This window comes from Oncorhynchus clarkii, chromosome 5 (assembly GCF_045791955.1).
Source record: "Oncorhynchus clarkii lewisi isolate Uvic-CL-2024 chromosome 5, UVic_Ocla_1.0, whole genome shotgun sequence".
NCBI classification, from domain to species: Eukaryota; Metazoa; Chordata; class Actinopteri; order Salmoniformes; family Salmonidae; genus Oncorhynchus; species Oncorhynchus clarkii.
Window position 1 is genome coordinate 90,240,831 of NC_092151.1, and position 26,983 is coordinate 90,267,813.

Sequence of the window (26,983 nt, forward strand, 5' to 3'; positions counted from 1 at the left end):
AACCAGAGCAGGACCAGCTAAATAGACTAAATCTTTTTGAATAATATTTAATTTTTTAGTAAGATAAGCTTGAAATCGGTAAGCGCTTGTTGACTCAACAACCAAAACACATATCTGTAATGAACCAGAAAATCGATAGTAATTTTATAGTTGTTAATCAAAATTAGCTGGCTAAATAATTGATTCTGCTTTGTTGTATACCCCTCAGGTGATTCAAGCTCTGCACAAGTTAAAGGCAATAAATATTTAGAAGTCCGTATCGGTTTTTCTATTCTGTCATGGTGTTAAAGGCACCTTACGTTCCACGTTCAAATTCCAATCCTGTTTCATTCAACCTCTGTGGTACTCCATGGAATGATTAGGTCAACATTGCCGCCTGTCGGTGAAATTAAGAACTGCAATCTACCAAGACGCAAATAGCGGCGAACAATTTAGATCACAATTTGGACTGTGTTAGTTAACGACGGGGGGGGGGGGGGGGGGGGGGGGGGGGTCATTTAATATTATGTATAGTTCAGAAAATTACATGTGAAACTATGTAAAGGCCATGGTAGGTCCTAGAACTACCGTCAATTATCGGGTTCGACAGATACAATTATTCAAGAAACACATTTTTTTGGTTTAAAACAATCAAATCAAATAACTTTGTCTTGGCTCCGTTTCAAAATCTCTGGTTTTTTTGGGGGATTCCAAAAGTCACTGCCACAAAGTAAACAGATGTGGTAGGAGGAGAACAAGAGACATTTTTCCACTTGACATTTACCCACCTTGCAGACAAAAAAAAAAGTTTATTAAAAACTATTAAAATGGGAAAATGTACCTGGATTTTACTGTTAACTCATATTTTGCGCGCCTGGGGACAGATGATAGAGCTATCACCCACACCTTGCAATGACAAAGCTGTGGAGAAGCTTTCCAAATTGGCCCTCACCTACATCAATGAAGACCGAACCGAGGGGTATAAATTTGCCCTCAATAGAATATCCAACGTTCATCTTCACGCTCAGGTCAGTTTTCTGTCTATTATCAAAGAATGTTGCTGTCAGTTTATTTTAAATTCGGGAATATATGTTTAAGAAAATCAACTACTAGACTAATGAGTGTTTGCTTGTGTGGGGCCTACGCGTACCCAAATTAATTGCGCATGGGCAGAAGAGTCTGGTGTCATGTAGGCTTTATTCTAACACTATGTGATGAGATGCAGATCTGTTGTAACGTTAAAGTCATATCAGATTTATCAGATCTTGGGATTAGTGGTATCATGAGACAAGGATTAATAAATGGGTTTATCTTGAAATGACACACACACACACACACACATACACACATACACACCTGGCATTCAGCCACTACATTATTCTCTTGAGTATGAGGCTGGCAAACCCATTGTGAATGAAGGGAAATCTAATGTTGGTCGTTGAATATTCTCAGCCTGGCCAAGAGAGAGGGAAAACACAGCCTCGTGTTGTTGTGGGTGTCTGATGTCCAGGTTAATGTTTGTCTCTCTCAGGGTCCAGCTGGAAACGTCTACTACCTCCGTCTAGATGTGTTGGAGACCAAGTGTCATGTGAGAAGCCCTAAACCCTGGAAACGATGTGATGTCAGACCCTTCATGGAAACCGTAGGTCACCCTGGATACAGAAACATACTCAAATTCAAAACTGTTTATCACACACACACACACACACACACACACACACACACACACACACACACACACACACACACACACACACACACACACACACACACACACGCACACACGTAGCAGTAGTTTTTCTTCCTCATTTCATAGTCAGACCAACACGTACATTGAACCAAGATGTACACTACGGTTGCTATTATTGGATCCGACTCAGTGACTTTGTGTTACTGTTTTGTCCTAATAAAACACACGGCAGTTTTCACTCTGTAGCCCAACGGCACCGGACGGGTCACTGATACAACACTGTGGTGCAGAGTAGAGGTGTAACCCTGGGAACACTGTCATGGCCGTCTGAGGACAGTGACCTCACCATTCAGCGTGTACTGTTCAGTATTGGAAGTGCTCAAACTGGTCTCTGTGCTAGTTTTTTAAATACAGTGTTAATATAGTCCAGAATTGCTGGACTGAGTTTTCCCTGAGATTGGATGCATTCAGTCCAAGCAAAAAAATGATTTGATTGACGATGATATTGTTTCCTCTTTGCAGCAAATCTCTGGGAACTGCAACACCACCATCCTCCACACAGCCAAGGGATACTCCTACCTGTACAGCTATGACTGCACACTGGTGCCTGGTACTGTAACTATAGTGTGCTCTCACTGTTCTACACACCTAGATAGGCAATCCCAGCACTTGACCTCAATGGGTGCACTCGAGACACTTTAAAACCCTTCTTCAAGGGGTCACAAATATCTGATCTTTTGTGTAGGACCTAATCCCTCCTCTCTCCTCTCCCCCCTCTCCCCCTCTATCCTCTCCCCCTCTCTATCCTCTGCCCCTCTATCCTCTCCCCCTTCTCCGCCTCTCCCCCTCTATCCTCTCTCCTCTCCCCCCTCTCCCCCTCTCCTGCCCTCTCCCCCTCTATCCTCTCTCCTCTGCCCCTCTATCCTCTCTCCTCTCCCCCTCTCCCCCTCTCCTCTGCCCTCTCCCCCTCTATCCTCTCCCCTCTGCCCCTCTATCCTCTCTCCTCGCCCCCCTCTCCCCCTCTCCTCTGCCCTCTCCCCCTCTATCCTCTCTCCTCTCCCCTCTATCCTCTCTCCTCTCCCCTCTATCCTCTCTCCTCTGCCCCTCTATCCTCTCCCCCCTCTCTCCTCTCCCCCTCTCCCCTCTATCCTCTCTCCTCTGACCTCTCCCCCTCTCTCCTCTCCTCTCTCTCCTCTCCCCCTGCAGACCCTCCAGAGAAGCTGCAGCAGATATGTCCGGCCTGCCCCTTGCTGCTGCCCATAGACAGCCCCAGGGCGGTGCACGCTGCTGGTCTGACCCTCTACAAGTTCAACACGCAGAGCACCCTGCCCTCCAGCCTGGCCCTGCAGAACCTTACCAGGGCCTCCGTACAGGTATCGAGCCTCCGTACAGGGAGCGAGCCTGGCTGCTAACCTGCTCTTATAGATTATTATAGATTATTTTATGATTTTAGGTACATGTACATAAAGGCATCTCATATTAGTGAGCGCAGTAGGCATGTTAACGGTATGAGCGACTCTTCTCTGTCCTCGTCTACGTTTCCCCCAGAGTGGGCCCGTGCCTGCTACCTTTGTGGAGTACACCGTGCAGGAGTGTCGCGAGGGCTATGTGGGCATGTGTGTGCCAACAGACAACAGCGGAGACGTATGTATGTGTCAGAACCCATGGCAACATATTATATCACAGTTGCCATGCCAAAAGTGGGGGGGGGGGGGGGGGGGGAATCGACGAGATGGAATAGAATGTCCAATACCACTGCAAACCATTGTGTTGTTTTCGCCTCAGTGTATAACATTTTAAATTCAGTTGCCCCCTGCATACACCGAGTTGCACCTTTCCCCTTGCAGCCAGCTGGGTTTTGTAAGGGGGCGGTGTATGGAGCTATCGGCCAACCAGACGTGGATGTCTCTTGTGAAATATTCCATCCACAGGTATTGTCAATACGCCTACAGTATCTTTGTTTGTTTGAGTTTAGGCTTATCTGTTCAGTTCTGGGAATGAGAAAGAGCACCTTTCACAAGAACCGTAAACAACTGCAGACAACTCAATGAGAGCAGAGACAAACGGTGTCCAAACCTGAACTGCTCTACATCTTAGTTAAATCTGGGTTTGACTGGACTCATGATGAATCCTATATTATACAATCCTTTCCAATTTTGGGCTCATGGGAGATTTATTCTGTTGCATTGTACAGTGTTGTATTGTTGTGTTGTACTGTTGTGTATTACTGTGTTGTACTGTTGTGTTGTACTGTGTTTTGTTGTTCTGTGTGGTATGGTTGTATTGTTGTGTTTTATTGTTATATTGTTGTATTGTTGTGTTGTTGTACTGTGTTGTATTGTATTGTTGTACTGTGTTGTATTGTTGTGTTGTTGTATTGTTGTGTTGTACTGTGTTGTATTGTTGTATTGTACTGTGTTGTATTGTATTGTTGTACTGTGTTGTATTGTATTGTTGTACTGTGTTGTATTGTATTGTTGTACTGTGTTGTATTGTATTGTTGTACTGTGTTGTATTGTTGTGTTGTATTGTAGTGTTGTACTGTGTTGTATTGTATTGTTGTACTGTGTTGTATTGTATTGTTGTACTGTGTTGTATTGTATTGTTGTACTGTGTTGTATTGTTGTGTTGTATTGTAGTGTTGTACTGTGTTGTATTGTATTGTTGTACTGTGTTGTATTGTATTGTTGTACTGTGTTGTATTGTATTGTTGTACTGTGTTGTGATGTGTTTTGTTGTGTTATATGGTTGTGTTGTTGTATTGTTGTGTTGTTGTATTGTTGTGTTGTTGTGTTGTTGTGTTGTATTGTTGTGCTGTGTTTTGTTGTGTTATATGGTTGTGTTGTTTTATTGTTGTGTTGCAGTGTTGTGCTGTATTGTTGTGTTGTATTGTTTTGCTGTATTGTTGTGTTGTATTGTTGTGTTGTATTGTTGTGTTGTATTGTTGTGTTGTATTGTTGTGCTGTATTGTTGTGCTGTATTGTTGTGCTGTAGTGTTGTGTTGTATTGTTGTGCTGTATTGTTGTGCTGTATTGTTGTGCTGTATTGTTGTGCTGTAGTGTTGTGTTGTATTGTTGTGCTGTGTTGTTGTGCTGTGTTGTTGTGCTGTGTTGTTGTGTTGTGTTGTTATTTGTATTCTTGTATTGAACTGTGTTGCTTTGTTTAATTGTATTTTACCTTCTTCTCTAGGGCATTGATGTTTTCCATGACCTGACCCCTCCTCGACCCCCAACGATGCCTGAAGTCCCCATCTTTGTTCCCAACGTCCCCATTATCATCCCTTCCCACCCCACAGCACCCCCTCCTCTTCTGGAGGAGCCCCAACCACAACCCTTTGACCCCAGTATCCTTGTTGACCCTACACGCATCTTTCCCAACCCCAACCCCCCTATCCCCAACCCCAACCCCCCTATCCCCAACCCCAACCCTTCGTCTTCCAGCGAGTCTTTGGAGTCTCAGGAGACTCCAGTCTCTCCAGGAGTTCCAGACTCTTCCTCCGAGGAGCTGGGTGCGGGTGTGGCTCGACCGCCCTTCAACTTCCGCTACCGGCCCCTGCGCAGACGGAGGCAGGCCCTGGTGACAGCCAAGCCCCCTCACACCCCTGTCTTTCTGGCTGAGTTCCCCAGCTCGCCCTCTCCCTTCCGCTCCTGCCCTGGTCCTTCTCGCTACACCACTGTGTGACCCAGACTGGGATAGAGCCTCATTCAGTAGGGGAACTAACTTTAAAGTTAGGAGACTGGTATAAATTGTAGACTTTAAAGTTAGGAGACTGGTATAAATTGTAGACTTTAAAGTTAGGAGACTGGTATAAATTGTAGAGTTAAAGTTAGGAGACTGGTATAAATTGTAGACTTTAAAGTTAGGAGACTGGTATAAATTGTAGACTTTAAAGTTAGGAGACTGGTATAAATTGTAGAGTTAAAGTTAGGAGACTGGTATAAATTGTAGACTTTAAAGTTAGGAGACTGGTATAAATTGTAGACTTTAAAGTTAGGAGACTGGTATAAATTGTAGAGTTAAAGTTAGGAGACTGGTATAAATTGTAGACTTTAAAGTTAGGAGACTGGTATAAATTGTAGACTTTAAAGTTAGGAGACTGGTATAAATTGTAGAGTTAAAGTTAGGAGACTGGTATAAATTGTAGACTTTAAAGTTAGGAGACTGGTATAAATTGTAGACTTTAAAGTTAGGAGACTGGTATAAATTGTAGACTTTAAAGTTAGGAGACTGATATAAATTGTAGAGTTAAAGTTAGGAGACTGGTATAAATTGTAGACTTTAAAGTTAGGAGACTGATATAAATTGTAGACTTTAAAGTTAGGAGACTGGTATAAATTGTAGACTTTAAAGTTAGGAGACTGGTATAAATTGTAGAGTTAAAGTTAGGAGACTGGTATAAATTGTAGAGTTAAAGTTAGGAGACTGGTATAAATTGTAGAGTTAAAGTTAGGAGACTGGTATAAATTGTAGACTTTAAAGTTAGGAGACTGGTATAAATTGTAGAGTTAAAGTTAGGAGACTGGTATAAATTGTAGACTTTAAAGTTAGGAGACTGGTATAAATTGTAGAGTTAAAGTTAGGAGACTGGTATAAATTGTAGAGTTAAAGTTAGGAGACTGATATAAATTGTAGAGTTAAAGTTAGGAGACTGATATAAATTGTAGACTTTAAAGTTAGGAGACTGGTATAAATTGTAGAGTTAAAGTTAGGAGACTGATATAAATTGTAGAGTTAAAGTTAGGAGACTGATATAAATTGTAGAGTTAAAGTTAGGAGACTGATATAAATTGTAGACTTTAAAGTTAGGAGACTGGTATAAATTGTAGACTTTAAAGTTAGGAGACTGGTATAAATTGTAGAGTTAAAGTTAGGAGACTGGTATAAATTGTAGAGTTAAAGTTAGGAGACTGGTATAAATTGTAGAGTTAAAGTTAGGAGACTGGTATAAATTGTAGACTTTAAAGTTAGGAGACTGGTATAAATTGTAGAGTTAAAGTTAGGAGACTGGTATAAATTGTAGACTTTAAAGTTAGGAGACTGGTATAAATTGTAGAGTTAAAGTTAGGAGACTGGTATAAATTGTAGAGTTAAAGTTAGGAGACTGATATAAATTGTAGAGTTAAAGTTAGGAGACTGATATAAATTGTAGACTTTAAAGTTAGGAGACTGGTATAAATTGTAGAGTTAAAGTTAGGAGACTGATATAAATTGTAGAGTTAAAGTTAGGAGACTGATATAAATTGTAGACTTTAAAGTTAGGAGACTGGTATAAATTGTAGAGTTAAAGTTAGGAGACTGATATAAATTGTAGAGTTAAAGTTAGGAGACTGGTATAAATTGTAGAGTTAAAGTTAGGAGACTGATATAAATTGTAGAGTTAAAGTTAGGAGACTGGTATAAATTGTAGAGTTAAAGTTAGATTTAAAAAAATAGATAGATAGAAAAATAGAGCTTTTTGGTCTAAACTCCACTTGCCATGTTTGGAAGAAGAAGAAGGATGAGTACAACCCCAAAGACACCATCCCAACTGTGAAGTATGGAGGTGGAAACATCATTCTTTAGGGATTGAGGGGAGGATGGATGGGGCCATGTATCGCGAGATCTTGGCCAACAAACTCCTTCCCTCAGTAAGAGCATTGAAGATGGGTTGTGAATGGGTCTTCCACCATGACAACGACCCGAAACACACAGCCAGGGCAACTAAGAAGTGGCTCCGTAAGAAGCATCTCAAGGTCCTGGAGTGGCCTAGCCAGTCTCCAGACCTGAACCCAATAGAAAATCTTAGGAGGAAGCTGAAAGTCCGTATTGTCCAGCGACAGCCCCGAAACCTGAAGGATCTGGAGAATGTCTGTATGGAGGACTGGGCCAAAATCCCTGCTGCAGTGTGTGCAAACCTGGTCAAGAACTACAGGAAACATATGATCTCTGTAATTGCAAACAAATGTTTCTGTACCAAATATTAAGTTCTGCTTTTCTGATGTATCAAATACTTATGTCATGCAATAAAATGCAAGTTAATTACTTAAATATCATACAATGTGATTTTCTGGATTTTCTGGATTTTCACAGTTGAAGTGTACCTATGATAAAAATTACAGACCTCTACATGCTTCGTAAGTAGGAAAACCTGCAAAATCGGCAGTGTATCAAATACTTGTTCTCCACACTGTATATATCTATATACACAAACACACACACACACACACACACACACACACACACACATACATATATATATATATATATATATATATATATATATATATACACACACGTGCTCAGAAACCCTCAGACAGCCTCTAGTCTACTGCAACATATCTCACTTTCACCAGATTATCACTGCTGAGGCCTGATCCCATACCTTCACTGCAGTCATATGGGGTTGTCTTCCTTGCACTAACACTCACACTTGTCTTTTCTCACTAGCATTGACTTTGCTCATAGCTGCTTTATCGAGGGAATGTTTTACTTACTATGACTGTGACATGTGGTTGTCTCATCAGGCATTAAGCTACCTTAAACTACTAACTGTAAGACACGATGGATAAGAGTGTCTGCTAAATGACTCAACTTTAGATTGTAATGGAGGTTCCCCTCTGCCATGTCATGTTTCCACAGGCTGATTGAAATGTGGTTTTATCAACTCGGGTTTAAGAGGCTGAGCTGATGCTGCCCTGGCGATAAATAAAGAGAGGAATGCAACACAGATGTTTGCTTGACGACATAGTTTAATGATAACTGTTAACTCATGCTAAGCTCCTCACTCTTGGAGTGAGATAGACAGTATCCCCCACTCCTCATCCCTCAGTATTCCCCACTCCTCACCCCTCAGTATTCCATATTCCTCACCCCTCAGTATTCCCTATTCCTCATCCCTCGGTACTCCCTATTCCTCATCCCTCAGTATTCCCCACTTCTCACCCCTCAGTATTCCCTATTCCTCACCCCTCAGTATTCCCTATTCCTCATCCCTCATTATTCCCTATTCCTCACCCCTCAGTATCCCCCACTCCTCACCCCTCAGTATTCCCTATTCCTCACCCCTCAGTATTCCCTATTCCTCACCCCTCAGTATTCCCTATTCCTCACCCCTCAGTATTCCCTATTCCTCACCCCTCAGTATTCCCTATTCCTCACCCCTCAGTATTCCCTATTCCTCATCCCTCAGTATTCCCTATTCCTCACCCCTCAGTATTCCACACTCCTCAGTATTCCCTATTCCTCACCCCTCAGTATTCCCTATTCCTCACCCCTCAGTATTCCCTATTCCTGACCCCTCAGTATTCCCTATTCCTCACCCCTCAGTATTCCATATTCCTCAGCCCTCAGTATTCCATATTCCTCACCCCTCGGTATTCCCTATTCCTCAGCCTTCAGTATTCCCCACTCCTCACCCCTCAGTATTCCCTATTCATCATCCCTCAGTATCCCCCACTCCTCACCCTTCAGTATTCCCTATTCCTCACCCCTCAGTATCCCCCACTCCTCACCCCTCAGTATTCCCTGTTCCTCACCCCTCAGTATTCCATATTCCTCACCCCTCAGTATTCACTATTCCTCATCTCTCAGTATTCCCCACTCCTCACCCCTCAGTATTCCCTATTCCTCACCCCTCAGTATTCCCTATTCCTCATCCCTCAGTATTGCCTATTCCTCACCCCTCAGTATCCCCCACTCCTCACCCCTCAGTATTCCCTATTCCTCACCCCTCAGTATCCCCCACTCCTCACCCCTCAGTATTCCCTATTCCTCACCCCTCAGTATTCCCTATTCCCTATTCCTCAGTATTCCCCATTACTCAGTATTCCCCATTCTTCAGTATTCCCTATTCCTCACCCCTCAGTATTCCCCATTCTTCAGTATTCCCTATTCCTCACCCCTCAGTATTTCCTATTCCTCATCCCTCAGTATTCTCTATTCCTCACCCCTCAGTATTCCCCACTCCCCACCCCTCAGTATTCCCTATTCCTCACCCCTCAGTATTCTCTATTCCTCACCCCTCAGTATTCCCCACTCCCCACCCCTCAGCATTCCCTATTCCTCACCCTCAGTATTCCCTATTCCTCACCCCTCAGTATTCCCTATTCCTCATCCCTCAGTATTCCCCACTCCTCACCCCTCAGTATTCCCTATTCCTCACCCCTCAGTATTCCCTATTCCTCACCCCTCAGTATTCTCTATTCTCCAGCCCTCAGTGTTCCCCATTCCTCATCACTCAGTATTCCCCATCCCTTAATATTCCCTATTCCTCAATATTCCCCATTCCTCGGTATTCCCCATTCCTCAGTGTTCCCCATTCCTCGGTATTCCCCATTCCTCGGTGTTCCCCATTCCTCAGTGTTCCCCATTCCTCGGTATTCCCCATTCCTCAGTGTTCCCCATTCCTCAGTGTTCCCCATTCCTCAGTGTTCCCCATTTCTCAGTGTTCCCCATTCCTCAGTATTCCCCATTCCTCAGTATTCTCCATTTCTCAGTATTCTCCATTCCTCAGTATTCCCTATTCCTCAGTATTCTCCATTCCTCAGTATTCCCCATTCCTCAGTATTCTCCATTCCTCAGTGTTCCCCATTCCTCAGTATTCCCCATTACTCAGTATTCCCCATTCCTCAGTATTCCCCATTCCTCGGTGTTCCCCATTCCTCTGTATTCCCCATTCCTCAGTGTTCCCCATTCCTCAGTATTCCCCACTCCTCACCCCTCAGTATTCCCTATTCCTCACCCCTCAGTATTCCCTATTCCTCACCCCTCAGTATTCTCTATTCTCCAGCCCTCAGTGTTCCCCATTCCTCATCACTCAGTATTCCCCATCCCTCAATATTCCCTATTCCTCAATATCCCCCATTCCTCGGTATTCCCCATTCCTCAGTGTTCCCCATTCCTCGGTATTCCCCATTCCTCGGTGTTCCCCATTCCTCAGTGTTCCCCATTCCTCGGTATTCCCCATTCCTCAGTGTTCCCCATTCCTCAGTGTTCCCCATTCCTCAGTGTTCCCCATTCCTCAGTGTTCCCCATTCCTCAGTATTCCCCATTCCTCAGTATTCCCCATTCCTCAGTATTCTCCATTTCTCAGTATTCTCCATTCCTCAGTATTCCCTATTCCTCAGTATTCTCCATTCCTCAGTATTCCCCATTCCTCAGTATTCTCCATTCCTCAGTGTTCCCCATTCCTCAGTATTCCCCATTACTCAGTATTCCCCATTCCTCAGTATTCCCCATTCCTCGGTGTTCCCCATTCCTCTGTATTCCCCATTCCTCTGTGTTCCCCATTCCTCAGTATTCCCCATTCCTCGGTGTTCCCCATTCCTCTGTGTTTCCCATTCCTCAGTATTCCCCATTCCTCAGTGTTCCCCATTCCTCAGTATTCCCCATTCCTCAGTATTCCCTATTCCTCAGTATTCCCTATTCCTCAGTATTCCCCATTCCTCAGTATTTCCCATTCCTCAGTATTCCCTATTCCTCAGTATTCTCCATTCCTCAGTATTCCCTATTCCTCTGTGTTCCCCATTCCTCGGTATTCCCCATTCCTCAGTATTCCCCATTCCTCAGTATTCTCCATTCCTCAGTATTCCCCATTCCTCAATATTCCCTATTCCTCAGTATTCTCCATTCCTCAGTATTCCCCATTCCTCAGTATTCCCCATTCCCCTCCCTCAGCATACTAACTTCTTACACTCAAAGGCTAACAGCTTTGTAACTCTGATCGGCGTGTGACTCCAGAAACATCACATTGAGCAGAATTCTTTCAATCACCCAAACAGGCAGTGCTTTTTCCTCGATTACATCCCCAGTCCGAGCTTTCTGAATCTGTCTGAATCCCTGGTTCAGAGCTGCCTAAATCACTGCTCCATCAGGCTCAGTGAAGTCAGTGTGGAATCTACGGGAGGAACAGGAGAGGGGGAAACTCATGGAAATCTAAAACATATTTAGCAGACCGTTTACAACATCTCTACTTAGATGAAGCCTGGGATTCAGAAGCTTAATTTCACACAAACACTTTTGATAATGTGTCCTCCCTATTCTCTTTAGAGTGCACTACCTTTGAGAAAGAGACCCATAGAAGACAATCAGAAAAGCTTCTGTCTCTTTTATCTAGGGAATGCAAATCAGATGAAGATATCTAGTCTTTGAGAATGAGAAGAAAAGCCAGCAGGAAAAGCAGAAATAAGGTTTTTTAAGTCCGGCAGCTCTGAACCACACAACATTATATGTCTCCATATTCAAAAGTAAAATGTACACACACACACACACACACACACACACACACACACACACACACACACACACACACACACACACACACACACACACACACACACACAAAAGCAATTCGCTACACCCACACACACACAAGCAATTCGCTACACCCACAATAACATCTGCTAAATATGTGTACAGGATGTGACCAATAAAAATTTGATTTGACACACACACACACACACACACACACACACACACACACACACACACACACACACACACACACACATTTCACTACACCCGCAATAGCATCTGCTAAATATGTGTATGGGACCAACACACACACAGATCCCCCCCCCCCCCAACCAGAGGGGCACATTTTGACATTCTCTGTTGTATTTTATTGATTCCTGTCAGTGACACTCCGGACACAGTCCTCTGTGTCCCACAGAACGTTGAAAGATCAAAGATCAAAGCACATCTCCGCAAATAACTACTGGACGTGTAGCAGAGAGATTAGTTTATCGCTGGTGGTGATTGGAGGATTGAAGTGATCTAATGATTTCAGACGCCCCACCGTGGACTCACATGTCGTTTTCTCTCAAGTTAATCATTTCCTGGATGAACTCTCTCGGGCTAACCACCACATCAGTCAGAGACACAAATATACTGTCTGTATTGTATAACATTCACTCTAACCGTAGGATAGATGGCTCACCCTCTATTCGGTCACTACAAAGCTCACACACACACACAAAAAAAGCCTAGAGTACAAAGTTCACATTGTTGTTGAATTAATAATAATAATAATTAATTAATCTAATATACAACCATCCTTAAACCCTTAATAAAAAAAAAACACATTAGAAGTTTGACGAAAAATGACAAAAGTGATCAAATTAAATATGTAAAACAAAACCACATTCCCAGCATTTTGAGTGATCAATTTCGCAACACTGTCAATGACACAAACTTGCCCAGAAACCTGTTGTCCTCTGTTTACATTGACTTTGGCAGCGTGCAGAAAGCAGTCTGAGCCTCTTGTTATCTCCCTCCAGTTAACCCTACAGGCCGTAGTTTGTATAAATAAGTGCCCCAGGCTGCCGGGCCCCTTTATTCAGCGTGTGCTACTATGAGGGGACTGGTTATTCTCTCTGTCCTGACAGTGTGGGCACTGAACTGTGCCAGTGTGCCAACGCGGGACACCAGTGGACGCCACTGGAGCTGCGATGAGAAGGAAAAAGAGCCAGGGGCGAGGTTGGCCATGCTCAGCATCAACAACAAACATTTCCATGGATACAAGTTCCAGCTCAGTAACATAACCTTCAGCACAGTGGAGAAGGTGGGTGCAGGAGGAGGGGGCTGTAAAGGGGTGTAGGGGTGCAGGAGGAGGGGGGGGGCTGTAAAGGGGTGTAGGGGTCAGGGGTTGACAGGGGGGGGGGGGGGGCTGTAAAGGGGTGTAGGGGTCAGGGGTTGATGGGGGGGGGGCTGTAAAGGGGTGTAGGGGTCAGGGGTTGACAGGGGGGGGGCTGTAAAAGGGTGTAGGGGTCAGGGTTTGACGGGGGGGGGGGCTGTAAAGGGGTGTAGGGGTCAGGGGTTGATGGGGGGGGGGGGCTGTAAAGGGGTGTAGGGGTCAGGGGTTGATGGGGGGGCTGTAAAGGGGTTAGGGGTTGATAGGGGGGCTGTAAAGGGGTGTAGGGGTCAGGGGTTGATGGGGGGGCTGTAAAGGGGTTAGGGGTTGATAGGGGGGCTGTAAAGGGGTGTAGGGGTCAGGGGTTGATGGGGGGGCTGTAAAGGGGTGTAGGGGTCAGGGGTTGATGGGGGGGTTGTAAACGGGTTTGGGTGTCAGGGGTTGATAGGGGGGGCTGTAAAGGGGTGTAGGGGTTGATAGGGGGGGGCTGGAAAGGGGTGCAGGGGTCAGGGGTTGATGGGGGGGCTGTCTCTCCTCTACCTTCTCTTCATCTCTCCTCTACCCTCTCTCCATCTCTCCTCTACTATCTCTCCATCTCTCCTCTACCCTCTCTCCAGCTCTCATCTACCCTCTCTCCATCTCTCCTCTATCATCTCTCCTCTACCCTCTCTCCATCTCTCCTCTATCATCTCTCCTCTACCCTCTCTTCATCTCTCCTCTATTCTCTCTCCATCTCTCCTCTACCTTCTCTCCATCTCTCCTCTACCTTCTCTCCATCTCTCCTCTACCCTCTCTCCATCTCTCTTCTACCTTCTCTCCATCTCTCCTCTACCCCCTCTCCATCTCTCTTCTTTCCATCTCTCTTCTACCTTCTCTCCATCTCTCTTCTACCTTCTCTCCATCTCTCCTCTACCCTCTCTCCATCTCTCCTCTACCCTCTCTCCATCTCTCTTCTACCTTCTCTCCATCTCTCTTCTACCCTCTCTTCATCTCTCCTCTACCCTCTCTCCATCTCTCCTCTACCCTCTCTCCATCTCTCTTCTACCTTCTCTCCATCTCTCCTCTACCCTCTCTCCATCTCTCCTCTACCCTCTCTCCATCTCTCCTCTACCCTCTCTCCATCTCTCCTCTACCTTCTCTCCATCTCTCATCTACCCTCTCTCCATCTCTCTTCTACCTTCTTTCCATCTCTCTACCCTCTCTCCATCTCTCCTCTACTATCTCTCCATCTCTCCTCTACCCTCTCTCCAGCTCTCATCTACCCTCTCTCCATCTCTCCTCTATCATCTCTCCTCTACCCTCTCTCCATCTCTCCTCTATCATCTCTCCTCTACCCTCTCTTCATCTCTCCTCTATTCTCTCTCCATCTCTCCTCTACCTTCTCTCCATCTCTCCTCTACCTTCTCTCCATCTCTCCTCTACCCTCTCTCCATCTCTCTTCTACCTTCTCTCCATCTCTCCTCTACCCCCTCTCCATCTCTCCTCTACCCTCTTTCCATCTCTCTTCTACCTTCTCTCCATCTCTCTTCTACCTTCTCTCCATCTCTCCTCTACCCTCTCTCCATCTCTCCTCTACCCTCTCTCCATCTCTCTTCTACCTTCTCTCCATCTCTCATCTACCCTCTCTTCATCTCTCCTCTACCCTCTCTCCATCTCTCCTCTACCCTCTCTCCATCTCTCTTCTACCTTCTCTCCATCTCTCCTCTACCCTCTCTCCATCTCTCCTCTACCCTCTCTCCATCTCTCCTCTACCCTCTCTCCATCTCTCCTCTACCTTCTCTCCATCTCTCATCTACCCTCTCTCCATCTCTCTTCTACCTTCTTTCCATCTCTCTACCCTCTCTCCATCTCTCCTCTACCTTCTCTCCATCTCTCCTCTACCCTCTCTCCATCTCTCCTCTACCTTCTCTCCATCTCTCCTCTATCATCTCTTCATCTCTCCTCTACCCTCTCTCCATCTCTCCTCTACCCTCTCTCCATCTCTCCTCTACCCTCTCTCCATCTCTCTTCTACCTTCTCTCCATCTCTCCTCTACCTTCTCTCCATCTCTCCTCTACCCTCTTTTCATCTATCTACCTTCTCTCCTCTACCCTCTCTTCATCTCTCCTCTACCCTCTCTCCATCTCTCCTCTACCTTCTCTCCATCTCTCCTCTACCCTCTCTTCATCTCTCCTCTACCCTCTCTGCATCTCTCTACCTTCTCTCCTCTACCCTCTCTTCATCTCTCCTCTACCCTCTCTTCATCTCTCCTCTATTCTCTCTCCATCTATCCTCTACCCTCTGTCCATCTCTCTACCTTCTCTCCATCTCTCCTCTACCCTCTCTTCATCTCTCCTCTATTCTCTCTCCATCTCTCCACTACCCTCTGTACTCTCTCCATCTCTGCTCTACCCTCTCTCCATCTCTCCTCTACCCTGTCTCCATCTCTCCTCTACCCTCTCTTCATCTCTCCTCTACCCTCTCTCCATCTCTCCTCTACCCTCTCTTCATCTCTCCTCTACCCTCTCTCCATCTCTCCTCTATCCTATCTCCATCTCTCCTATACCCTCTCTCCATCTCTCCTCCTTCCATCTCTCCTCTACCCTCTCTCCATCTCTCCTCTATCCTATCTCCATCTCTCCTCTACCCTCTCTCCATCTCTCCATCTCTCCTCTCTCCATCTCACCTCTACCCTCTCTCCATCTCTCCTCTCTCCATCTCTCCTGTATTTATTTATTTTGCTCCTTTTGCACCACAGTATCTCTACTTGCACATCCATCTTTTGCACATCTACCATTCCCGTGTTCAATTGCCATATTGTAATTACTTCGCCACCATGGCCTATTTATTGCCTTAATTAACTCCCTTATTTGACCTAATTTGCACTCACTGTATATAGACTTTGTTTTCTTTTTTTCTACTGTATTATTGACTGTATGTTTTGTTCATTCCATGTGTAACTCTGTATGTGTCGAACTGCTATGATTTATCTTGGCCAGGTCTCAGTTGCAAATGAGAACTTGTTCTCAACTAGCCTACCTGGTTAAATAAAGTGAAATAAAAAAATAAAAAATCGCTCTTCATCTCTCCTCTATCTTCTCTCCATCTCACCTATCACCATCTCTCCTCTACCCACTCTTCATCTCTCCTCTACCCTCTTCATCTCTCCTCTATCCTCTCTCCATCTCACCTATCTCCATCTCTCCTCTACCCTCGCTCCATCTCTCCTCTACCCTCTCTTCATCTCTCCTCTATCTTCTCTCCATCTCACCTATCTCCATCTCTCCTCTACCCTCGCTCCATCTCTCCTCTACCCTCGCTCCATCTCTCCTCTCTCCATATCACCTATCTCTATCTCTCCTCTACCCTCTCTTCATCTCTCCTCTATCTTCTCTCCATCTCACCTATCACCATCTCTCCTCTACCCACTCTTCATCTCTCCTCTACCCTCTTCATCTCTCCTCTATCCTCTCTCCATCTCACCTATCTCCATCTCTCCTCTACCCTCGCTCCATCTCTCCTCTATCCATCTCACCTATCACCATCTCTCCTCTACCCTCGCTCCATCTCTCCTCTCTCCATCTCACCTATCTCCATCTCTCCTATATCCTCTCTCCATCTCACCTATCTCCATCTCTCCTCTATCCTTTCTCCATCTCACCTATCGCCATCTCTCCTCTACCCTCGCTCCATCTCTCCTCTCCATCGCTCCTCTACCCTCGCTCCATCTCTCCTCTCCATCTCTCTTCTATCCTCTCTCCATCTCACCTATCTCCATCTCTCCTCTACCCTTGCTCCATCTCTCCTCTCCACCTCTCCTCTATCCTCTCTCCATCTCACCTATCTCCATCTCTCCTCTATCCTCTCTCCATCTCACCTATCGCCATCTCTCCTCTACCCTCGCTCCATCTCTCCTCTCCATCTCTCCTCTACCCTCGCTCCATCTCTCCTCTCCATCTCTCCTCTATCCTCTCTCCATCTCACCTTTCTCCATCTCTCCTCTACCCTCGCTCCATCTCTCCTCTACCCTCGCTCCATCTCTCCTCTCCATCTTTCCTCTATCCTCTCCCCACCTCTCCTCTACCCTCGCTCCATCTCTCCTCTCCATCTCTCCTCTATCCTCTCTCCATCTCACCTATCTCCATCTCTCCTCTACCCTCGCTCCATCTCTCCTCTACCCTCGCTCCATCTCTCCTCTCCATTTCTCCTCTATCCTCTCTCCATCTCACCTATCTCCATCTCTCCTCTACCCTCGCTCCATCTCTCCTCTACCCTCGCTCCATCTCTCCTCTCCATCTCTCCTCTATCCTCTCTCCATCTCACCTATCGCCATCTCTCCTCTACCCTCGCTCCATCTCTCCTCTCCATCTCTCCTCTACCCTCGCTCCATCTCTCCTCTCCATCTCTCCTCTATCCTCTCTCCATCTCACCTATCTCCATCTCTCCTCTACCCTCGCTCCATCTCTCCTCTACCTTCGCTCCATCTCTCCTCTCCATCTCTCCTCTATCCTCTCTCCATCTCACCTATCTCCATCTCTCCTCTACCCTTGCTCCATCTCTCCTCTCCACCTCTCCTCTATCCTCTCTCCATCTCACCTATCTCCATCTCTCCTCTATCCTCTCTCCATCTCACCTATCGCCATCTCTCCTCTACCCTCGCTCCATCTCTCCTCTCCATCTCTCCTCTACCCTCGCTCCATCTCTCCTCTCCATCTCTCCTCTATCCTCTCTCCATCTCACCTTTCTCCATCTCTCCTCTACCCTCGCTCCATCTCTCCTCTACCCTCGCTCCATCTCTCCTCTCCATCTTTCCTCTATCCTCTCCCCATCTCTCCTCTACCCTCGCTCCATCTCTCCTCTCCATCTCTCCTCTATCCTCTCTCCATCTCACCTATCTCCATCTCTCCTCTACCCTCGCTCCATCTCTCCTCTACCCTCGCTCCATCTCTCCTCTCCATTTCTCCTCTATCCTCTCTCCATCTCACCTATCTCCATCTCTCCTCTACCCTCGCTCCATCTCTCCTCTACCCTCGCTCCATCTCTCCTCTCCATCTCTCCTCTATCCTCTCTCCATCTCACCTATCGCCATCTCTCCTCTACCCTCGCTCCATCTCTCCTCTCCATCTCTCCTCTACCCTCGCTCCATCTCTCCTCTCCATCTCTCCTCTCTCCTCTCTCCATCTCACCTATCTCCATCTCTCCTCTACCCTCGCTCCATCTCTCCTCTACCTTCGCTCCATCTCTCCTCTCCATCTCTCCTCTATCCTCTCTCCATCTCACCTATCTCCATCTCTCCTCTACCCTCGCTCCATCTCTCCTCTACCCTCGCTCCATCTCTCCTCTCCATCTTTCCTCTATCCTCTCTCCATCTCTCCTCTACCCTCTCTCCATCTCTCCTCTCCATCTCTCCTCTACCCTTGCTCCTCTTCATCTCTCCTCTACCCTCTCTCCTCTACCCTCTCTCCTCTCCATCTCTCCTCTCCATCTCTCCTCTCCATCTCTCCTCTACCCTCTCTCCTCTCCATCTCTCCTCTCCATCTCTCCTCTACCCTCGCTTCTCTCCATCTCTCCTCTCCATCTCTCCTCTACCCTCTCTCCTCTCCATCTCCCCTCTCTATCTCTCCATTACCCTCACTTCTCTCCATCTCACCTATCTCCATCTCTCCTCTCCATCTCTCCTCTACCCTCTCTCCTCTCTATCTCTCCATTACCCTCACTTCTCTCCATCTCACCTATCTCCATCTCTCCTCTCCATCTCTCCTCTACTCTCTCTCCTCTCCATCTCTCCTCTACCATTTCTCCTCTCCATCTCTCCTCTACCCTCTCTCCTCTCCGTCTCTCCTCTACCCTCTCTCCTCTCCATCTCTCCTCTACCCTCTCTCCTCTCCATCTCTCCTCTCCATCTCTCCTCTACCCTCTCTCCTCTCCATCTCTCCTCTCCATCTCTCCTCTCCATCTCTCCTCTACCCTCTCTCCTCTCCATCTCTCCTCTACCCTCTCTCCTCTACCCTCTCTCCTCTCCATCTCTCCTCTACCCTCTCTCCTCTCCATCTCTCCTCTACCCTCTCTCCTCTCCATCTCTCATCTACCCTCGCTCCTCTCCATCTCTCCTCTACCCTCTCTCCTCTCCATCTCCCCTCTCTATCTCTCCATTACCCTCACTTCTCTCCATCTCACCTATCTCCATCTCTCCTCTCCATCTCTCCTCTACCCTCTCTCCTCTCTATCTCTCCATTACCCTCACTTTTCTCCATCTCACCTATCTCCATCTCTCCTCTCCATCTCTCCTCTACTCTCTCTCCTCTCCATCTCTCCTCTACCATTTCTCCTCTCCATCTCTCCTCTACCCTCTCTCCTCTCCGTCTCTCCTCTACCCTCTCTCCTCTCCATCTCTCCTCTACCCTCTCTCCTCTCCATCTCTCCTCTCCATCTCTCCTCTACCCTCTCTCCTCTCCATCTCTCCTCTCCATCTCTCCTCTCCATCTCTCCTCTACCCTCTCTCCTCTCCATCTCTCCTCTACCCTCTCTCCTCTACCCTCTCTCCTCTCCATCTCTCCTCTACCCTCTCTCCTCTCCATCTCTCCTCTACCCTCTCTCCTCTCCATCTCTCATCTACCCTCGCTCCTCTCCATCTCTCCTCTCCATCTCTCCTCTACCCTCTCTATCTCTCCTCTCCATCTCTCCATCTCTCCTCTCCATCTCTCCTCTCCATCTCAGGGGCAATCTGACTGTAAATTGCACCTGGAACTAGACCTCCAGGAAACAACCTGTCACATCATCAACCCAAAATCTTTTGAAGAGTGTGACATCCGTCAAGATTATGAAACGGTAAGCCACTACACAACAATGGCCAACCAGACATTTAATAATATTAGTGATACATGCCAGTCCTGTAGAGAGAGACACCTGTAGTGATACACGCCAGTCCTGTAGAGAAAGACACCTGTAGTGATACATGCCAGTCCTGTAGAGAGAGACACCTGTAGTGATTCATGCCAGTCCTGTAGAGAGAGAGACACCTGTAGTGATACATGCCAGTCCTGTAGAGAGAGAGACACCTGTACAAATTGATGAATAAGCAGAAATATATGTTGTGTTTCCCTCATGCAGCAAGTGAATGCCCACTGCAATGTGACCCTGAGCATCACAGAAGGCATGGCAGAGGTCTCTAAACACTCCTGCAACACTGAACCAGGTATCTAACGTTACCCTCGTCTACTGCAGCACACGCCACCAAAACACACAGTACATGTGTCCTTTTTTTAAAAACGCAGTACAGTGAGTAAGTCTACCTCCCCAAAAAAATGGTTGTGTGCATTTTTTAAATTTGATTGATTTGATTTGATAAAGTTTCTGCTGAGAAGATGGTCAGAATGTGTCCGGACTGCCCCATCCTGCTGCCCCTTCATAGCCCCGAGGGCCTAGAGAGTGTGAAGGCAGGCCTCAGGCAGTTCAACATGGACCACAACTACACCTCCTACTTCAAACTGATGGAAGTGGGGAGGATAACATCTGGGGTGTGGTGATGTATTAGGATTCTCTCTCTGTACTTCTCTGGGTACACAATCTAAAAACACGTTTGTTGTCCTATATCTAGTCAAAACTGGTCACTGTTTCAGGGATAAGGCTGAAAGGGTGTAACACACTGCTTAGAGTGTTCGAGGAATTCTACCACTGCCAACAGTGTCATGTGCTGTTTGGAGTGTTTGTTTGGGAAATTAAGTAGGTCTCCCCTGTCTGTCTAAACCTGTACAGGTGTAGGATCCTAATTTGAGCCAGTTTGCTACAGCAGGAAAGTAATCCGGCTGCAACAGAAAATGTTAATTATTATGTAGATTATAATGAATGGACATTGTTGTAGGAAAATTAAGTCTGAAATTTCAAAGTGGAAATGACACATTTCAAATTCTCCTGCAATACAGTTCTCCCGCAATAAAGTGATCAAATGAAGATCCTACATCTGTGAGTCATGTCTCTCTCCCTTTCCTAGTACATGATGATGACTGGAATGAACTACTACGCTGAGTTGGCCATCGTGGAGACTGAGTGTAATGCCAAGAGCAGGATAGATACACAGGCCTGCAAGCCCCTGTGCCCCGATGAAGCTGTAAGGCAACTAGCTACCTCCTCCTCATCATACTCACTCCTCATGTATTACCATCATCATACTCACTCCTCACTATTACCATCATCATACTCACTCCTCACGTATTACCATCATCATACTCACTCCTCACTATTACCATCATCATACTCACTCCTCACTATTACCATCATCATACTCACTCCTCACTATTACCATCATCATACTCACTCCTCACTATTACCATCATCATACTCACTCCTCACTATTACCATCATCATACTCACTCCTCACTATTACCATCATCATACTCACTCCTCATGTATTACCATCACCATACTCACTCCTCACTATTACCATCATCATACTCACTCCTCACTATTACCATCATCATACTCACTCCTCACTATTACCATCATCATACTCACTCCTCACTATTACCATCATCATACTCACTCCTCATGTATTACCATCATCATACTCACTCCTCACTATTACCATCATCATACTCACTCCTCACTATTACCATCATCATACTCACTCCTCACGTATTACCATCATCATACTCACTCCTCACTATTACCATCATCATACTCACTCCTCACTATTACCATCATCATACTCACTCCTCACTATTACCATCATCATACTCACTCCTCACTATTACCATCATCATACTCACTCCTCACTATTACCATCACCATACTCACTCCTCATGTATTACCATCACCATACTCACTCCTCACTATTACCATCACCATACTCACTCCTCACTATTACCATCATCATACTCACTCCTCATGTATTACCATCACCATACTCACTCCTCACTATTACCATCATCATACTCACTCCTCATGTATTACCATCACCATACTCACTCCTCACTATTACCATCATCATACTCACTCCTCACGTATTACCATCACCATACTCCACTCCTCACTATTACCATCATCATACTCACTCCTCACTATTACCATCATCATACTCACTCCTCATGTATTACCATCATCATACTCACTCCTCACTATTACCATCATCATACTCACTCCTCATGTATTACCATCATCATACTCACTCCTCATGTATTACCATCATCATACTCACTCCTCACTATTACCATCATCATACTCACTCCTCACTATTACCATCATCATACTCACTCCTCATGTATTACCATCATCATACTCACTCCTCACTATTACCATCATCATACTCACTCCTCACTATTACCATCATCATACTCACTCCTCACTATTACCATCACCATACTCACTCCTCATGTATTACCATCATCATACTCACTCCTCACTATTACCATCATCATACTCACTCCTCACTATTACCATCATCATACTCACTCCTCACTATTACCATCACCATACTCACTCCTCATGTATTACCATCACCATACTCACTCCTCACTATTACCATCACCATACTCACTCCTCACTATTACCATCATCATACTCACTCCTCACTATTACCATCACCATACTCACTCCTCACTATTACCATCATCATACTCACTCCTCATGTATTACCATCACCATACTCACTCCTCACTATTACCATCATCATACTCACTCCTCATGTATTACCATCACCATACTCACTCCTCACTATTACCATCATCATACTCACTCCTCACGTATTACCATCACCATACTCACTCCTCACTATTACCATCATCATACTCACTCCTCACTATTACCATCATCATACTCACTCCTCATGTATTACCATCATCATACTCACTCCTCACTATTACCATCATCATACTCACTCCTCATGTATTACCATCACCATACTCACTCCTCACTATTACCATCATCATACTCACTCCTCATGTATTACCATCATCATACTCACTCCTCACTATTACCATCATCATACTCACTCCTCACTATTACCATCATCATACTCACTCCTCACTATTACCATCATCATACTCACTCCTCACTATTACCATCATCATACTCACTCCTCACTATTACCATCATCATACTCACTCCTCACTATTACCATCATCATACTCACTCCTCATGTATTACCATCATCATTCTCACTCCTCACTATTACCATCATCATACTCACTCCTCACTATTACCATCACCATACTCACTCCTCATGTATTACCATCACCATACTCACTCCTCATGTATTACCATCATCATACTCACTCCTCATGTATTACCATCATCATTCTCACTCCTCACTATTACCATCACCATACTCACTCCTCACTATTACCATCATCATACTCACTCCTCACGTATTACCATCACCATACTCACTCCTCATGTATTACCATCATCATACTCACTCCTCACTATTACCATCACCATACTCACTCCTCACTATTACCATCATCATACTCACTCCTCATGTATTACCATCATCATACTCACTCCTCACTATTACCATCATCATACTCACTCCTCACTATTACCATCATCATACTCACTCCTCACTATTACCATCATCATACTCACTCCTCACTATTACCATCATCATACTCACTCCTCACTAATACCATCATCATACTCACTCCTCATGTATTACCATCATCATACTCACTCCTCACTATTACCATCATCATACTCACTCCTCACTATTACCATCATCATACTCACTCCTCATGTATTACCATCATCATACTCACTCCTCACTATTACCATCATCATACTCTGGTCTCCTGTCTCCTGTCTCCGGTCTCTGTCTCTGTCTGTCTCGGTCTCCGGTCTCTGACTCTGACTTTGGTCTCTGTCTCCGGTCTCTGTCTCCAGTCTCTGTCTCCGGTCTCTGTCTCTGACTTTGGTCTCTGTCTCTGTCTCCGGTCTCTGTCTCTGTCTCCGGTCTCTGTCTCTGACTTTGGTCTCTGTCTCCGGTCTCTGTCTCGGTCTCCGGTCTCTGTCTCTGACTTTGGTCTCTGTCTCCGGTCTCTGTCTCGGTCTCCGGACTCTGTCTCTGACTTTGGTCTCTGTCTCTGACTTTGGTCTCTGTCTCCGGACTCTGTCTCTGACTTTGGTCTCTGTCTCCGGACTCTGTCTCTGACTTTGGTCTCTGTCTCCGGACTCTGTCTCTGACTTTGGTCTCTGTCTCTGACTTTGGTCTCTGTCTCCTGTCTCCGGTCTCCGGTCTCGGTCTCTGTCTCCGGACTCTGTCTCTGACCTTGGCCTCTGTCTCTGACCTTGGTCTGTGTCTGCTGTCTCTCTCTCTAGCGCCATGGGCTCTGTAAATCCACACTGCTGGGGAATGGCCAGGTGGATGTCAACTGTGAGATCTATGAAGCTCTTGTAAGCCACTTTTAACACACATAAATACATCCCGAAAATACATTACAAAATATGGTGCCAGCCCTCCTCGAAAGTCTGTCAATTCAAACATGGTTCCTTTTGTTGTTTCCATGGCAGAACGCCAGTTCTCCCCGTACCCCTGGAAGGGAGTGTGGACACCCACCACACCGCTCCGGACACCACATTCATCCTGGCATCAAACATCACCTCCCTCCCTGGGTACACAAGCCAGGCAAACCAGGCCCACTACCAGGCTTGCCAGGACGCCCTGGTGGCCCACCTCCAGGCGACCAAGGTCCACCCCCTGGTCCCCATAACCCACCCCCTGGTCCCCATAACCCACCCCCTGGTCCCCATGGAGAGTTCCCCTTCCCCCACTGTCACGGCTTTGTAAAAATCCCCCCCTCTATCCACCCTCTTTGCCCCTTCCCACCCCCTCGTCACCCCCACCCACACCCTCGTCCCCATGGCCACGGGCCACCCCCAGGGCACTCTCTACCAGCCCACCCGACACACGTTCTGGGCAAGGCTCCTCCCCCACATGCCAAGGCATAATCTCAGCATTCCGATTACACTTCTAAATGGTGGATGGCTGAAATCATGTTGCCGTACACATATTCAGAAGTAGTTTTGCCATCATGGTTGAAATAATGGCAATAATAAGAACAGTAACTGTGAACTGTACTGCAAATTAAATGACCTGTTGTCTTTTCTGGCTTCTACTTCATCTACGGATTCTCTCTGTTAAAATCAGCTGTGACATTCTTGGATTACATTATTATTTTTTAAATGAATAAACTACTTAATGATACTAATGTACTGTACTTAATGATACTAATGTACTGTACTTAATGATACTAATGTACTGTACTTAATGATACTAATGTACTGAGATACTCATGACAAACTAGAGGACAGGCAAACACACACACACACACACAAGCACACACAGGCACACACACACACACACACACACACACACACACAGGCACACACACACACACACACAGGCACACACACACACACACACACACACACACAGGCACACACACACACAGGCACACACACACACACACACACACACACACACACACACACACAGGCACACACACACACACACACACACACACTAAGAAGCTGTTATACTAAGTCCATTAAGGTCATAGTTAGCTTAACCACTGTGGGTCAATGTAACGGCTCAGTACAATGACACACGGCACACGGCCTTGTTCGTGGGGGTAAGCACTATGCTAACATGACATGGAGAAGTTAAGCCACTCCCGTGTCTCTATAATCAATCGAGTTGATGCCTGCAAAGCATGTTAATCCTCTTGTTTTCGATGGATGGATCCACTTTCATCATAGCAAGATAAAGAACCTCTGAAAAAAACGTCTTTATTTAACAACTGAAAGACATATCAGTGTTGGGGAGTAGTGAACTACATGTTGTACATGTAGTTGTACATGGCTTTGCAGTAGCTTGGTGGTAGTTGAACTAAATTTAAACCTTGGTCATTTTTTGTCAGTAGTTATTTACTTTTTGTTGCCATGCAGCTGTGGAACTACACACTACCTTTTTTGCAAAAATAAAATATGGGTGAATTAGGCAATCATTTATTTTATTTTTGGTTTTCAGACCTGCCAAATTCTCACCTGAAACATAGTTTTGGTGTTTAAACCAATGACGCTTACAGTGCCTGATAATATGCTTGCATTCCTTATTTTATTAATTTCTCACCATTTTGTCAGACAACAACAAACTAGGCAGTTCTAGAACAGAGGCTTCTCTGTTAAACGTGTCTCTGGCTCCACCAAGTGGTCGGTTGCATCATTACAATCCATTTTGTCACTTATTTTCCTGCTGGTAGGGGAAACACTCTTCACGGCGATACCAAAGTGGATATTTCCTAGCAGGTTAGGAGAATTAACGTAGCAGTTTATTACTGAGGTTAAGGTTATGAAAAGGGTTAGGGTTAGCTTTTCTAATCTACTACGAAAATCACTTTGTATCAAAGTGCCGTGAATAAAAACTGGCCATGTTGGCGAGCATCAAAACGACTGAGTGATCTACGAATCACCTTGCATCATAAGTAACAACTCATTATTTGTAGATCAGTCAATCAGTCACAATTTACCCATGATACATTGCGGTTTTGACCCTCTCGTATATGCAAATGGTGGGAAAAGTACCCGATTGTCATACTGTAGTAAAAGTAAAGAAACCTTAAATGAAAATGACTCGAGTAAAAGTGAAATTCACCCAGTAAAATACTACTTGAGTAAAAGTCTAAAAGTTTTTTTTTTTAAATATATGTAAGTATCGAGAGTAAATGTAATTGCTA

The 26,983-nt window shown here is 45.5% G+C and overlaps 2 protein-coding genes across 3 annotated transcripts; both read left to right on the forward strand.

Annotated features, from left to right (window-relative positions):
* The first annotated feature begins 362 nt into the window (after positions 1-362).
* LOC139410277 (alpha-2-HS-glycoprotein) lies at positions 363-7,701 on the forward strand. 2 transcript variants are annotated; one of them, XM_071155762.1, is made up of 8 exons: positions 363-1,007; positions 1,511-1,621; positions 2,192-2,279; positions 2,876-3,042; positions 3,218-3,313; positions 3,517-3,600; positions 4,859-5,952; positions 7,312-7,701. In XM_071155762.1, the coding sequence occupies exons 1-7, from the start codon at positions 807-809 to the stop codon at positions 5,348-5,350; spliced, it is 1,239 nt and encodes a 412-aa protein (XP_071011863.1). In that variant the 5' UTR covers positions 363-806; the 3' UTR covers positions 5,351-5,952; positions 7,312-7,701. The 2 variants fall into 2 exon arrangements, with proteins under 2 accessions (XP_071011863.1, XP_071011861.1); XM_071155760.1 differs by having other exon boundaries at positions 704-1,007; positions 4,859-5,768; positions 7,060-7,701.
* Positions 7,702-12,917: 5,216 nt separating this feature from the next.
* On the forward strand, positions 12,918-25,450 carry LOC139409541 (alpha-2-HS-glycoprotein 1). The gene is made up of 7 exons (XM_071154844.1): positions 12,918-13,208; positions 19,974-20,084; positions 20,367-20,451; positions 20,607-20,773; positions 21,247-21,363; positions 24,567-24,641; positions 24,759-25,450. Exons 1-7 carry the CDS (start codon positions 12,999-13,001, stop codon positions 25,194-25,196), a joined length of 1,203 nt encoding a protein of 400 aa, XP_071010945.1. The 5' UTR covers positions 12,918-12,998; the 3' UTR covers positions 25,197-25,450.
* The last annotated feature ends 1,533 nt before the right edge of the window (positions 25,451-26,983 follow it).